This window comes from Pterocles gutturalis, unplaced genomic scaffold (genome assembly GCF_000699245.1).
Source record: "Pterocles gutturalis isolate BGI_N339 unplaced genomic scaffold, ASM69924v1 scaffold6640, whole genome shotgun sequence".
Taxonomy (NCBI): Eukaryota; Metazoa; Chordata; class Aves; order Pterocliformes; family Pteroclidae; genus Pterocles; species Pterocles gutturalis.
This window is the reverse complement of record NW_010140643.1, coordinates 1-15,333: the sequence shown is the minus strand read 5'-3', so window position 1 is coordinate 15,333 and position 15,333 is coordinate 1. Positions and strand designations below refer to the sequence as shown.

Genomic DNA, 15,333 nt, shown 5'->3' with positions numbered 1-15,333 from the left:
AAATAATTCTGATTTTTAACAAAACTTTTTTTTTTAACAAAATCAGGCTTTTAGCTGTGCCTAAAACTGACATGTCCCTGCCTGAAGCAATACTTAATGTTGTCAGACAACAATCCAAAGCAAAATTAATAAAATGTAAGCCAGCACCTGAATATTCTTTTACTTTGTAAATGAACAGAAAAGAGATGCAAACACAAATATGCTTGTATGAACTGCAGTGTGCATGTGAAGAGACCGTTTTCTAAATTATTTAATCTATTGTTTTCTTCACAAAAAACTACAGGTCTTGTTTATGCTTTTTTGTGTCAACAGTGTTTGAAAAGCACAGATGAAGCAAAGTCCTGCACATAAAGTGGACTGTTTGTAACACCATGCTTCAAAATTTCCAATTTCGAAGTCCTGAAAAGTGCATGTCTCAGTTTCATAAACTTCATGTAACATAGACAGAGTCATTCTTTATACATACTTTCTTCATACTGTCCTGCACAGCGCTGGAGGCCCTGGACAGTCATTGCACCTCACTTCTTAATTGTTTTAAAGTTTTTTTGGAAAAAGCATTACATGGATGGTAGCAGACATTCCTGGTTTAAGGATGAGTAATTCATGAGAACACCAAATACTGCATTAGTGTGAACACAGAAAACTGAAACTAACATACATTTAGTTATGGTTAAGGAACAGATCACTGAAAATAACTAGGGAACAGTTATGCAGTGGTTTTCATAACATAAACTCTCTGATTGCTTTTGTTTTGACAGAATGAAAAGATGGCTGTTTGCTTTTTACTTTAGGAGCTAATTAAATAAGGACCCAAACCAGAGTAACAGAAGGATGGGCCAACTTTAATTAAGGCAATTGAATACTGTAGAAGCTGATGTCTGCCACACAGTGCAGCTTCTTTATCAGTTCCCTGAATAATATCAAAATGAAATTCAGAGTAACATAATAAAAAGAAAACAAGTTACAAATAAAAGTGATGGCCAAAAATGCATATGCTTTGGGAAAAATTGCAACAGATGGAATGTCTAGTAATTTAAGTATCTGGGACTCTTCACACCACTAATATTTTTAATGGGTAGTAATGATATTATGAATGAACTCACAATTTGGCTTTTTTATCCTCTCCTCCGATAACATGTTAAATATAGACTAATATTGCTCATCTGTGCTGTTACTGGAATTCAAGACAAGTTATAAGTAAATATACTGTGTTTATATTAGATATTTAACATAAACAAGTAGTTACCATACAAATGCATGTAAAAGCATATACATAACAATACAAATATTTATGAATATATTTAGTATTATTGAATACCAGTACTTCAGAGTAGAAAAGCTACCTACACACTAGAGTCAGAGATGTACAGCCTTTCTTTCTGTATCTACTTCAGGCTGACTTGCAAGCAGTTCAACACAACTGCATGTGACTTTCGAGACACAAAAAAAGACCAGGTACGGTCTCTACTCTGCTCTCACAAGACCCCAGCTGGAGTACTGCATCCAGCCCTGGAGTCCTCTGCACAGGAAAGACATGGTGTTGTTAAAGCAGGTTCAGATGAGGTGATTGCTGACAGCCAATTGGTCGACACACTGGTGGGAAGGGATGCCATCCAGAGGGACCTGGACAAGCTCGAGAAGTGGGCCCGTGCAAACCTCATTAAGTTCAACAAGGCCAAATGCAAGGTCCTGCACATGGATTAGACAATCCCAAGCACGAATACAGGCTGGGTAGAGAATGGATTGAGAGAAGCCCTGAGGAGAAGGACTTGGGGGTGTTGGCTGATGAGAAGCTCAACATGACTCGGCAATGTGTGCTTGCAGCCCAGAAAGCCAACATCAAGAGAAGCGTGACCAACGGGTTGAGTGAGGTGATTCTTGCCCTCTACTCTGCTCTTGTGAGACCCCATCTGGACTACTGCATCCAGCTGTGGAGTCCTCAGCACAGGAAAAACATGGAGCTGTGGGAGAAGGTCCAGAGAAGGGCCACAAAAATGATCAGAGGACCGGAGCACCTCTCCTATAACGACAGGCTGAAAGAGTTTGGGTTGTTCAGCCTGGAGAAGAGAAGGCTCCAGGGAGACCATATAGCAGCTTTCCAGTATCTGAAGGGGGCCTACAAGAAGGCTGAAGAGGGACTTTTTACAAGGGAGTGTAGTGATAGGACAAGGGGTAAAAGCTTTAAGCTGAAAGAGGGTAGCTTTAGAGCAGATATAAGGAAGAAATTCTTTATTTTGAGGGCGGTGAGGCACTGGAATAGGCTGCTCTAAGAAGTTGTGGATGCCCCATCCCTGGAGGTGTTCAAGGCCAGGCTGGATGAGGCTTTGAGCAACCTGGTCCTGTGGGAGATATCCTTGCACATGGCAGGGGGGTTGGAATTAGTTGATCTTCAAGGTCCCTTCCAACCCAAACCATTCTATGATTCTATGAAACTTTTTAGCAGAGCCTATAGCGATAGAACAAGGGATAATGGTCTTAAACTAAAATATTGTAGGTTTAGACTAAATATAAGGAAGAAATTTTTTACAATGAGGCTGGTGAAACACTGGAACAGGTTTCTCAGAGATGTGGTAGATGCCCCATCCCTGGAAACACTCAAGGTCAGGTTAGATGGGGCTCTGAGAAACCTGATCTCATTGAAGATGTCCCTGCTCATTGCAGGGGGGTGGACTAGACGACCTTTCAAGGTCCCTTCCAACCCACGCCATTCCATGATTCTATGAATATGAAAATGTCATTTAATCCAATAAACGTTTCCTAAAGTAGGCATTGCAAAGATAAAGAAGCATTCCTACTGTACGCTCAGTTCCTATAAGCCAGTACATTTGGAAATAGGCAGGTTAGGAGACAATCAAAAATGTAGAATTTTGAAAGGAATTAATCTACCATTTAGAAAAACTACTTCGGGAAAAAACCTTCATGATCTTGCTCTGTAGGATAGGGATCAGCTTTCCATTTCAACATGAAACCATTTTAGTTGTTATATCTTACGTGTGCTGTTATCACTACAGTCGATTGTTAAGTCTACAAGAGTAACTCATTATTGTGCCATATATATTGTGCCAACCTTACATAAATCAAATAAGCACCACAAAAACACACTGAATTTTGTCTCCCTCGTTTAGCGTAAGAAGGGCCTCTTAAACACGTATGTGGCAACAACAGATGCAATTTACTAAAAATCTCCAATCTCACATGCACTAAATACATACATCTCATGAGTGGAACAAATGTATGAACAACCTCTTGAAAGAAAACAAATTTTAACAGAGTTCTTTAAAACTGAAATTAATTCAACTACCAACTTTTCATACTGTAAGGGTCACCTTATAGCTGCAACTGGACTAAGATCATGCAATAGATTATTAACTAGATTCGCACAAGGAACACATCCTATGGCTTGGGGGAAAAAAAATATAAGGGTGGAGTGAATACCATTCTCACATGAGTAAAAACAGTAAACTTGAGTCTCATCAGAAGTATGTGTTGAATGTTCCAGATAATTTACATCCAATAACAAAACAATTATTAAGATAGTCTGTTCTCAATTTTACTACAGCTTACCTGGATTCTTCCAATGGATGTTGAACAGTAAGTAGTCGAGGGTGCCGAAGCCTGGTTAGTTGTTGAACACCTCGTTTTAAAGAATCAATAATCTGATCCTTTTCAAATTTTTGATACTTGTCTATTAGCTTCTTATCAAAGACAAAAACAGCTACTTCCTAGAAATAAGCAACAAAATTCACTCAGTATGTAACACAGACAAAACCCGAAGCCATACACAATTACAATTACATACACACACACACACATTTTTTGAATCAACAGTACAAACCCACCAATGCAAGTACTTAAATGTATTTGTATAGCTACATATTGTCCTTACTTTGCCCCGGTCATAACCACAAAGGTTACTGTGTATAGCCTCTGGAATATATATATTTTAAGAGTTAAGGTACTACTGCTCCTTAGCTTACAAACAGTGAGGTGTAAACTATAACCACTCTCTACACAGTGACAAAGCAGCAGATCCACAGGACAGAAATCAGCTTGATTTTAGGTAGATTAAAGCATTTACATCAATTATGAACAATCAAAATATTCTGAGCATATATGCACTCATTTGGTATTACATATATCAAGTGGTACTTTATTAAATCAGGCTGTGTCAGTGTTCTGCTCCAAACCAGTATGATCTATTCTAAACTAGACTTTCGTGAATGATAATTCATAGTCACAGATCAACATCTGAGTAATAATTAATCTCATCAGACCAGTCACATGATAAAATATTAAGGATTTTTTAATGCTTAAACATGTGTAAAAAGAAATCCCAGAAATGTGGTAGATGCTAAAACCAGAAAAAATAGTTCTTCCAACCAGCCTCTGCAAATGGAGAGGGAGAAAATAAAGAAATTTATATGAAACTTCAAAATTAGAGAGGTGGATGTGAAATAAAAAAATAAGTTACATCACCATCTTGGAAGTCATTAAAGAGAAATAAATCAATTGAAGAAAAAAGGAATTTAAAACTTTATCACAAAACAGAGACTTTCTTGTATTCCTACAACAGTGTTATGAATAACAACAAAGGTTAGTAACCAGTAGAAAAGAATATGAAAATACAGTTTTCAGTCTCCAGAGGAAGTCTATGCTCTTGTACTGCACATTTTAGAACCCTTATTCTAACTAAAATCTCACAAGAACAGTAACATTATTTTTTTTTTTAAGAGACTTCCAGAAATAGTCGATGTGAAAAAAGAAATTCAGTCCAATAGACAAAAAAATGGTTTATATTTTTTAGCTGGTACCTGTTCCTTTAAGCCATTAGCAGGTGAACACCTATAACTAACTCAACTAAGCAGACTTTTCCTGCTTCTATCCATACTAGCTCTCTGTTCCACCCCCAAGGGTGATGGATCAAACACTAACATTGATGCAAGGCAGGGAGGAACCAATATAGGGAATGATGTACATTATACCCACTATTTAAAAAATAAACACTTTCCAGTACAGTGTGAATGTATTGAGCAGTATGTGACCAGTAACAAAATTTCAAACTAATATAGAACTTCTGAACGCACTTCTGTTTAATGACAAGTCAAAAGAATCAGAAAGTGAATATTTAAATCACTTAGTATGGGACATCAGCTATGGCTTGAATATTTTGATGGCTACAACTAAGTTCTATTGGTGCTTGCTGCAATCCTGCACGGTTTGTCTGAAGTTTGACAGAACTTTTACATATCCAAAATTAGCTCACATACTTACACAAACATGAAATTGTAGTATTCCAGGTATGAAAAATATTGCTATCACATTGATTTTGTAGACTTTGTTATTGTGGAGTGTCAAGAATCAAAATAATTTGAACTGTGTGACAACCTGCTTTCAATACCTTCATTTTCATGTAACAGGTCTGATACAAGAAGAAAGCATACAGTCATCTCAGTCTGTTCACAGACACTAAAATGTTAAATGTGCTCTGATAGTAACAATTCAAAAGATGGCATTCTGAAATTCAATTCCATCATCAGCACTGATTTTTATATGCAGAATGCTATATCAACAATACAATATCTTAACCCTGTAAGTCACCATATATCGTGGTATAGAAGAATGAAGAGACAGCTGAGTCATGGGACACAAAACACACTCTCAATGCACAAAAATTACAGAAATCATACAGTACGCTCAGAAACATTTAAAAGTGTTTAGAGTTTTATGCTGTGTGAACCAAATAACCCTGTCAAATTTTATCTATGAACACATTATTTCTGTTTTTCCTTTTCTGTTTTACACAAACTGATATTCAGCCCCAAAAAGGAGGGCTGATAGGGATTCCACCCCCTGTAACTACTTCCATGGAAACTTATTGAGATGAAAGCCTGCAAAGGCTTATATAGTTACTACTTCTTTCCATAGAAAGCTGTAGGGAAGCTTCCATTTCATATTTTTCATTTAATAGGTTTGAAGGAAAAGTAGCTTCATCCTGCAGATGGCTACTTGTTATTTAATTCTGCAGTTACGTTGTAATTCCAACTGTGTGTGACATAAAAATAAATTTAACATAAAAAGACTAAAATATATTAAAAAAATAGACTGCTCTTCACAAAGAAAGTGCAAAAGTAGAGACAAAAGAGCCCTTACCTTTAAGGACACAAATTTTCATTCATTGTGTGATAGAAAGTATACGCACCTTGCTCAACATGCTCTTGTCTCAGCAAGGTATACTGGTAATGCTACTACCTGGGTTACGAACTATGGACAACTATGCAGGGGACTAGGCTGGCTACCCAAGAGATCTAAGTTTAAATCTCAGTTCTGTTCACAAACATGAGCTAGTCCCCACCTTCTGTCTCACCTTCCACATATTTAAGCTAAGTTCTTCACTTCAAAGTGGTTAGATAAAGTTCAGTGATGACATCGAGACAGTTGTATGTTATGATGTGTACCCTGTATCTGCAAGGATGAAGGCCTTCATGAAAACATCAGTTCTTACCATCAAGAATTTAGAGTTTTTAACATGAATCACTGAAAACATCAGTGTTTAAGTTCTGCAATGCTTTTGCCAAAGAAGTAAACGTCACTTGTGCAAACAGAAGTAAGCATTGTCCACAACATACAAGACACAGAACATGGTTTAACTGGGCTAGAATAATATTAACTCATCTGGGAACACTTTTAGACACTGAACAAAAAAGTGTAAGTCAGTTCTCTTTGATTGTGCTCATGTATTCCACAGGCATCCCATTGACCATTGTCCCAAAGACTTGATATTCACTAATGTATCCCTTCATAAAAGTTTGATATTCTTGTAGTTTTAATCACACTAAATGCCCCAATTTCCTTTTCCCAACTTCTTTGGGTAGTTTTCCTTTGTACTGTGACTGGCTGAGATGAAGTTAACTTTCTTCACAGCACCCCATACGGTGCTGTGTCTTAGATTTGTGGCTAAACAGTGTTAACACACCAATGGTTTGGCTACCGCTGAACAGTCCTTGCACAGGGTCAGGCTTTCTCTTTTTCCCACTCTGCTTCCACAATGAGTAGCCTGTGGGTAGGCAGGAGACTGGGATGGGAAATGGCCAGGACAGCTAACCTGAACTGGCCAAAGGGCTATTCCATATCATGTAACATAATTCTCAGTGATGAAAACTAGGGCACAGGAAGAAGAAGGGGGTTTTGACTTCCAAAGTGGCTGCTGTTTGGAGACTAGCTGAGCAGCAGTCTGCCAGTGGGATGTAGTGAGCAATTTCATTTGCTTTGCTTGTTCCCCTCCCCCCCCTTCTTTCACCTATTAAACTGTCCTGATCTCAACCTATGAGTTTTCTCACTTTTTTCTTATTATTTTCTGCCCCCATCCTGCTGGGGGTGGGGAGGTGAGTGAGTAGCTGTATGGGTGCTTGGTTGCTGGTCGGGGTCAACCTACCACATCCTGCAAGTCCATCTGCAATCCTGCATTCCTTATGAAATACACACTGACAGTTTCAAACATGTGCTCTTATTCACCCAGGTAAACACCTTATAAACCAAAGAGAATGCAAAAATCCTGCTTCTATCTTAGCCAACGCAACCGCAAAAAAAAAAAAAAAAAATAGGGGGAGGAAAATGATAGAGAGAAAAATAATTCTCAGATCTTATGAAAGCGGATAGTCAAAAGCAAGTCCTACTCTCTTCTCATGTAAGAAAAAAGAAGTACTGCTGATGTCCATCAACAAAGACCATGACCAAAGGGAAGAAATATAAACACTGCACCTATCCTTGGTGCTTCTTAGCAAGCTGTGCCCCCATCACTTCCATTTTAGCTCCTGATGTTCTCTGCCCCTAACTAGAAAATGGCAACCAGGCAACCAAGATATGTCACGCTTTCTCTCCTGCCCCCAAGAGGAAAGCAAGAATTCAGAAACGTACTGGGTTTGTGTGTCAAAAAAGATGCAAACAAAACTAGAAAGTATTTCTAGATTAAAGACTCTAAAAGCTGTGGAAATGTAATGATGATGGAATAGTCATACCTCTTCCTATTCATTTCATTGCATACTGAGACAGCATGCTAACAACATCTGTAAAACATTCAACCACTATAGCGATGAATGCTACAGAAACTCTAATCCTTCTATTTTCAATTACATATTGAATAGTGTGGAGTAATAATGCCAGAAACTAAGCACAGAACAACAGGCAAGAAAAAAAAAACAACAAACACACAAAATATTTAATAACTACAGTTCACCATCTATCCCGTAAACTGAGTGATGTAGTGCTGTCATAGAAAAAAATTAAATGTGATCATGTTAAAGACTAAGTCATTAACATAAAAGGAAAGGAAATTTCAAGGTAGCAGTCAGAGTGCTTGATTTGAGAAACTCTATGTTTGTTTTCCCTTTCATTTTTGTTCTCTATTTTACCCATATGCACTCATGCATTTTTTTAATGAATAATCAAATATAACTCAATATGCAAACACATGATGTTTTACCAAAGCCTCCCATTGTGCAAAGCAAAATAGTCTCTGAACTAAAATACTGGAAAGCATTCCAGTACTACTCTGGTCTTTTGCCAGAGAAAGATTTTCCTCCAGCTTTTGGGGGGGGTTTATTTTTAGAAGTTTGCCAACGCTGTTTTATAATCCTACTTTCCCATCAGTTTGTTTCAGTCATAATGTATACCACTATTACAGTTTTAAAATGAATTAGCCTTTAAAGTTGGAATAGTAGGCAGCTTTCATTTGAAAGCTACAGTATGCACAACCAAAACAACAGAAAGCTGACTCACCTACCCTTAATATATTTAGTACTACCACAATGAAAGTTAAACACAACCACAGTAGTCTTGAAGTGGAAACTATTATCTCCTTAATTCTGCTAGTTTTTTACAGCTGAGCTGCCAACAAGAACATTAAGTTCATCACATTACACTATGTACTTTTTTATGATCGCACTTTCTAACCAGAAAAAATGACAAGTGCCATATTATGCCAGAAAAAAAAATTAAGTGCATAAAGACTAAGTTAACAAATCCAAGACGAGCAGAAATACATACTGTAAAATTAGCAACATGTTACTTCATGTATACACCTATAACCAGAAAGACTCATAAATCTTTCAAAGAAACAGCAGCAAATCAGGTATCGAATAGCACCAGACAAACATATACACACAGGTAAGTAATTTCATCATATCTTGTTAGGTTGTTATTCAGTCACCTACAAAGTACGGAAGAAAAGACAAGACACCTTAAAAAAATAATATGTAAGCATTCAGAAGTCCAGGAAAACCAGCAAGGCAGGAACCAGGGAGAACTCTGAAAAGAGGAATAAAATCATACTTATCTACTGTCACCATAGATGGAATATTTGTAAGTGTACGCTGACTTAAAATAGGAACTAAATTAATCCATATTTGAAATCTTAACTTCAGCTGACCAACTTCTGTAAGACCCCTGACTTCCATTTGCCCTGAGAACAAAGATTTCTGATCAGCTCTACTGCTGTAATGCTAAACCTCCAAATTTAGATATTTTATCTGGCTACAACAACTTAAATTATTACTTGTGTTGTTGTAGAGTGACAACAACACAGCCAATTAAGCCCTTACATCCTGCTTGTCTGATCACAATACACATTTACTGTAAAAAAGCTAAATGCTTGTCACTTCAAATTAGGTATACACACTTGCAATACAGCAAATATGTGCATCACTTCACAGAAGTGACTGCTACCACTTGGAAAATGACAGCCAGACACTTCCATATTGTCCAGCCAACATTCAAAAGGTACATGGAAAAGAAATAAGAAATAATGCTAAAGAAAAGATATATTGCATACAACACAACATAAATTGTTTGTATTGCTGCACAGTTTTATTTTGCAAAGGCATACTGACTGGAAATATTAATAATGAATGGTAATCGCATGTCAAATCACCACCCAACTAAAATTCCCTGCAGTACAACTGCTGCTGTATTTTTAATAACTAACGATAGCATACAAATGTAAAGATGTTAGTCAGGAGTTACAGAGATACTGCAGGATCACATGTGCTAACACCTGAACTAAAACTGCAACATCAGTGGCCAGAACACCCATTCAAAGCCTGAAAAACATTATCGACAGGAACCAAGTCACATACACTCTGTCAAGCAGGCAGTGAAAGAAACTTCCTACAACTCTCCAGACCCTCAAAGCTACACCTGCTCAAATGCTTACTGGGCACAGAGATCGTATAAAGCCTATCAAAACTACCATACTTTCCACTTTCTCACTTCTTTGTATAGTTGAATAAGACTAAAAAAAACCCCCAATTGGTACATTTGGTAAATTCAGTAAATACCAGATGCATTCTGTCCTGCAACAGTTAGACAGATGCTTGAGAATATGGCAAAAGTACCTGCTTAACGTTATTCAGATTCTGTCACAATCAGATCACACATTCTCCACAGATTATTTATTCTGTGGAGTATATTCTTCTCTATTTGCTAAAGTTTATTTTCCTACCATATAACAGATGATACTTATATTTTCCAAAGTTATTTCTTTGTGTCCATTTCTTTCTGGTACATCTGTAGCAATCTGATTAATTGTCTAAGTGACTTCATATCACTTCAGCATCAAGTTTAACTGAAGGCCATAACTTATTAACTCTTCTATTTACTTGTTGAAAATTCTATTTCCTCTCCAAGTTTTAAAAAAGACATTTCATATTTCTCCCGTACAACAAAATCATTTTCTATAATAGCAGTTCTTAAACTGTGTTTCTGGCAAACTTTCTTCCAAAGTCACAATCCCACTTTCATTTACACATGTGACTTCAAGAGAGTCAAAAGTTTATAAACTCATACTCTAAGCCCTAATACTTTAAGGAACCTAAAAGGGAACAATACTGATCTGAAAGCAGTACAGGGAAGGCACAATTCACTTCCTCCACAACCTCCTCCTCTGTCCCATGCCTGTTACTATATCTCATGACTTAACATCTCTAACCTCTCAATTTCCGTATGGCAGCTGAGCAAGAAACTAGAGTCTCTTTTGCCAAGGACAAATCATCGCATACTTCATGACAATTTTAAACTGTAAAAAGCCAGTACTTCTGCCAAAAAAAGCTGCAAGGTAAAACAAATTGGGGAACTGATCCATGTTAAAACAAACTTCTTCCTTCTCGTCAGATCAGTTTTAACTCAGATTAATTCTTGACTTTGGTCTCAAATTGTATGCTATGAATGCAGAACCACTTCTTTCTCCAGCAGTGAAGGCTTAAAGCAACTATCACTTGTGCAGTTGAACACATTACATTTAAATAACATTCAGGTCTTAGTTTCATTTTACTTAAAGTACTACTCTTAGCATTAGTCTGCTCAAATGGATTTCGTCTTTAAATGCTGCTTACCAGCTCCCACCCATCAGTCTGTTATCTAATGCTTATAAAAGCCAGTCTTTAATTGACAACCAACCCACCTGTTTTGTTGATTTTTTAGTTCCATTAAATATCTTCCAAGCAAGACCATTACCACCACTGGCAATATGTCGGCCAACATCAAACTCCCTAGTAACAGGATTTCCCATGACTGCACTGGTGACATCAGCCGTTACCTTCGTAACAGTACTCTTCAGTTTATTCAGCATGGACTCCATTGTCTCAACTGTACACAAACGTATGATCCTACAAAGACAAGAAAAAAAAGCTTCAGAGTCCTTTCACAATTTCTGTTAATATCAGACACATGTTGAAAACTATAATATTAAAAGATATCTAACCAAGGATGCAATGGCATATAGGAGTAATCCACCAAAAGGATACTGAAATATAATTTCCAGGGCTTCACAGTTACACATATTCACACTGCATACACAGATCTGTGCACCTGTGCCTGGGAATTATATGTCATTGCTTCTACTCCTCCTCCTAAACTTTTGAATCCGTTGATCATTCTTCCTTAGATCTAACGAAGCAACTAAAGACTGAGAAATTCAACCGTTTCTTGAAAACAGGTGACTGAATAAAGCAGAAAATCTATAAACTGCCTCCATGAAGAGAAAGGTTCACACCTTGTATAGCAATATGAATCAACAAAAAGAAATAAATAGTAAGGAAACCAGGCTCCTTTAATTCCAGTGCTCATGGAACTACACATTTTCTGAATGGAAGGATTGCTTAAGATCCCAGACCAGCAAAAGAATAGATGTGTATTACACATAAGACAAGTAAAAAAATGTGTTCTTTCCTACACTGTGCCTGTCTAAATACAAGCTCAAAATTCAGTATTTGACTCATTCGATTGCTGACACTACTATTTGCATGACCTAAGTACTAATAAGCTGATCAGCTGCTGCAGAGGAGGGAAACAAGAAACCACCTTTTTATGCTTCATTTTAACAAAATTGTACAAGGGAGTTTTTTTACATCACCTTCCAAATTTAAGACTGTGGCAGCTTACAATTTAGTTCTTTCCCTGTAGTGTGTATTTCCACAGTTTCCTAAGTTGTCATAATTAGTGCCAAAAAACCTGATTTGCCCATTCTGCCAGAGAGAAGTTCTGAAGCCTATGTCCCCTTTAAACAATTGCTTCTCTGATAATGGATACACAAGAAAGAATGAAGACAGGAAAGAAACAGGAAAAAAAAAAAAAGAGATAGACAATCTTCCTTATCAGTGTGAGCAAAGATGGAGAGAGAATGCAAGAAGAAATTATTTCCTGGAGTCAGTATTATTTGGTATACTCAAAAGCAACATTTAAGGATATTTCTTGATACTGTCTTTCAAATGAGGTGTGAAGGGTACTAATTTCTTTAACCTACAATAAAATAAACCTAAGATAGCACATCAGCAAATGTAGTAAAATCTGCAGAAATACTATTTTCATTTATGGTCTTATTTGGCAAATACTCAACTCATTGGCATATAGTTTGTGTAAAACTACTACTTTTAAAAATAGAGGTCATTCCTATTCAAATGGAAGAGACAAGATTCTGTTGTGATGAAGGTGATGTTTGCCAAGTCATGGTAACAAGAAGCAGCAGGCACTAACAAAAAATCTAGTGAGCACTGGGACTAATCAGCCCCAATGATCTGATGTGAGGTGCTTGTTTGTACAAACTAAAGTGCTTCCCACAGTATTATATACATTTATAAGGCAATGTTCTCGTCTACATAGATTATCTGGTGTCTATTAATATATGCATTTATGTCACAGCTTTATCCACATTCAAGACAGAGATGGAGTTTGTTTCCTTTCCACAGCTCCTAGTCTCACAAAACCTGCAGCAATTTACTTTTGACACTGGTATACCTCAGTCAAACTTGACTGAAATCAAGCACACTAAAGTTATTTGGACATGCGCCCCTTCTCCCCCTGGTACTATAGATATGATTCCATTAGAAATCACGACAAATAATCTGATTAGTATTAAACTGGAAAGATAGACTTGTCTTCTAGAAGAGGTAATAAACATACTAAGCAAAACCTTACTTAAAGAGTTATATGAATTACTGAAGGAAGCATGTTCAGGGTGGCACTGGTCTTAATCATGGGTACTGCGAGTTTTGCATATGAGAAGCTGAGTCTGAATACCAGAAAAATCTTAAGAATAATTATGCACTTGCTTTATTAGTATTAAGTGTTTTGTTGAGATCATAGCTGTAAATAAATCACAGAAACATAGAATTCCTTTATTAAGTAATTTTATTACAGTACATGGCATTTTATTACAATATATTAATTTGACTTTATTGTGCTATGGAAAAATGCATGCAATTCCTAATTGTGCAGCCCAAGACCACACAGCTATTAGACACTGGTTAACATCCCTGTATAAAGGAGCTTTTCAATAACCTGATAGGTAGAAACAAGGATCATGGAGTATTCTAAACAGGAGCTATAGGTATTTCCATCTCTCAGACATTTTATTGTGCAGCTATTCCATGGGGAAAACTCTATATGCTAAAGGACTATAAAATCAATCCTCATGAGTTTAACATAACAACAAATCTAACCTATTTGTTTTTTAAATCTTGTGTTCTTTGCATTGTTTCATTCACTCCCAGCCACCAAGCCTTCTCTAACATCAATGCACCACAATCTTGTGTTAGAACTCTCAAAACTAAAGACGCTTTGCAGAGGTATTATGAAGAAAATGCACGTGCATCCATGTTCAAATCCCTTTGAATAAATCTGAAAGGGAGCTTCTCTATATAGGTGGTAGAAAAATGGTGTAGTATTGATTAAATCAGAAGTGCCCTCTGCTGAGGGTGACAGACTAACTGCAGTGAGAAGCCTGGAAAAGCCAGGAGGTGAAAACGTTAACAGTGTCTGAAGGGTTAGGATTTAAAAATCAAGCCTGGTAGGCCTTGTCCAACCTGTTCCTCTCCAGCCTGACAGTAACAAACTACTGTTGAACTTAAGTAATAAATGAGCAACAGCGTTCACACAAGCAACACAGGACATGCAACAAATGTTTACTAACTTTGATTTCTTCCTGTTTGAATTTCATGGGCAATATTAATGCTACTGATACCAAATCCATGAAACCTGGAACTAATCCTAAAAAGAAATCCGGATGGTCAATGTGTTGCTTTCATGAATTTCCCTCACAACTGATAACGGACTTTATGCTGATGTACATCAGCAACAATACATCATCACGATGACAGCCTTATCACTTGGCAATGGAGCAAGCAACAGCCACCACAGCAATAAGAAATGAGGCAAACATTCAAAATGTTGAAACAAAAGTAAATCCAAAATGAAGACTTCTCACCATTCTTTAATTCTCAGTCATGTAAAACAACTGCATGATTTAAAACTATTAATTTATCCTTGAACTAATTCATAGCTTCACCTGATATATGGATATGGGTGCACGCTGTAATACGCTCTGCCAGTATTTTGACCTGTAACAAGCTGGGATTCCCCTCTGGGAACCAAGACAGCAGGCAGGTCCATGGGTACTCCATGCCACCCAAACAAAAGTTCCATCCTATCCATCTGACTCAAGCAATGCTAAATTCACACAAGAAACAGGTGCTAGAACAACCGAGTCTCACCAAACAAAAGGAAAAAAAAATTCAGGCACAAACAATTTTTTGCATTTCTCACAAAAGCAACAGGAGAATTAAACACAGTGACACACTGGGCACGGTGCAGCTTCCCTCAGAGCAAGTCATCTTCATTATTTTTATTCATCATTTCAGTACTGAGCTGCAACCGAAACCCTGTCAAAAACTCACGGGACGAGACCCACGCACGGGGGTCTGTTCGCCGCGGGCCGACAGGCGAAACCTCACCTCTACGCGGCACAACCCTCTGGGTTCTCTCTGGCTGGCCAGTCCTCGCAAGGTA

The 15,333-nt window shown here is 37.3% G+C and overlaps 1 protein-coding gene across 1 annotated transcript in view; it reads right to left on the bottom strand.

Annotated features, from left to right (window-relative positions):
• The window catches only part of SCYL2 (SCY1-like 2 (S. cerevisiae)), a 30,517-nt gene extending 18,888 nt beyond the window's left edge, over window positions 1–11,629 (bottom strand). The window contains exons 1-2 of the mRNA XM_010083744.1: window positions 11,453–11,629; window positions 3,565–3,722 (exon numbers count right to left, since the gene is read on the bottom strand). Coding sequence (XP_010082046.1) covers window positions 3,565–3,722; window positions 11,453–11,629 — 335 coding nt within the window. The remainder of the gene's footprint in view (window positions 1–3,564; window positions 3,723–11,452) is intronic.
• Window positions 11,630–15,333: the final 3,704 nt, after the last annotated feature.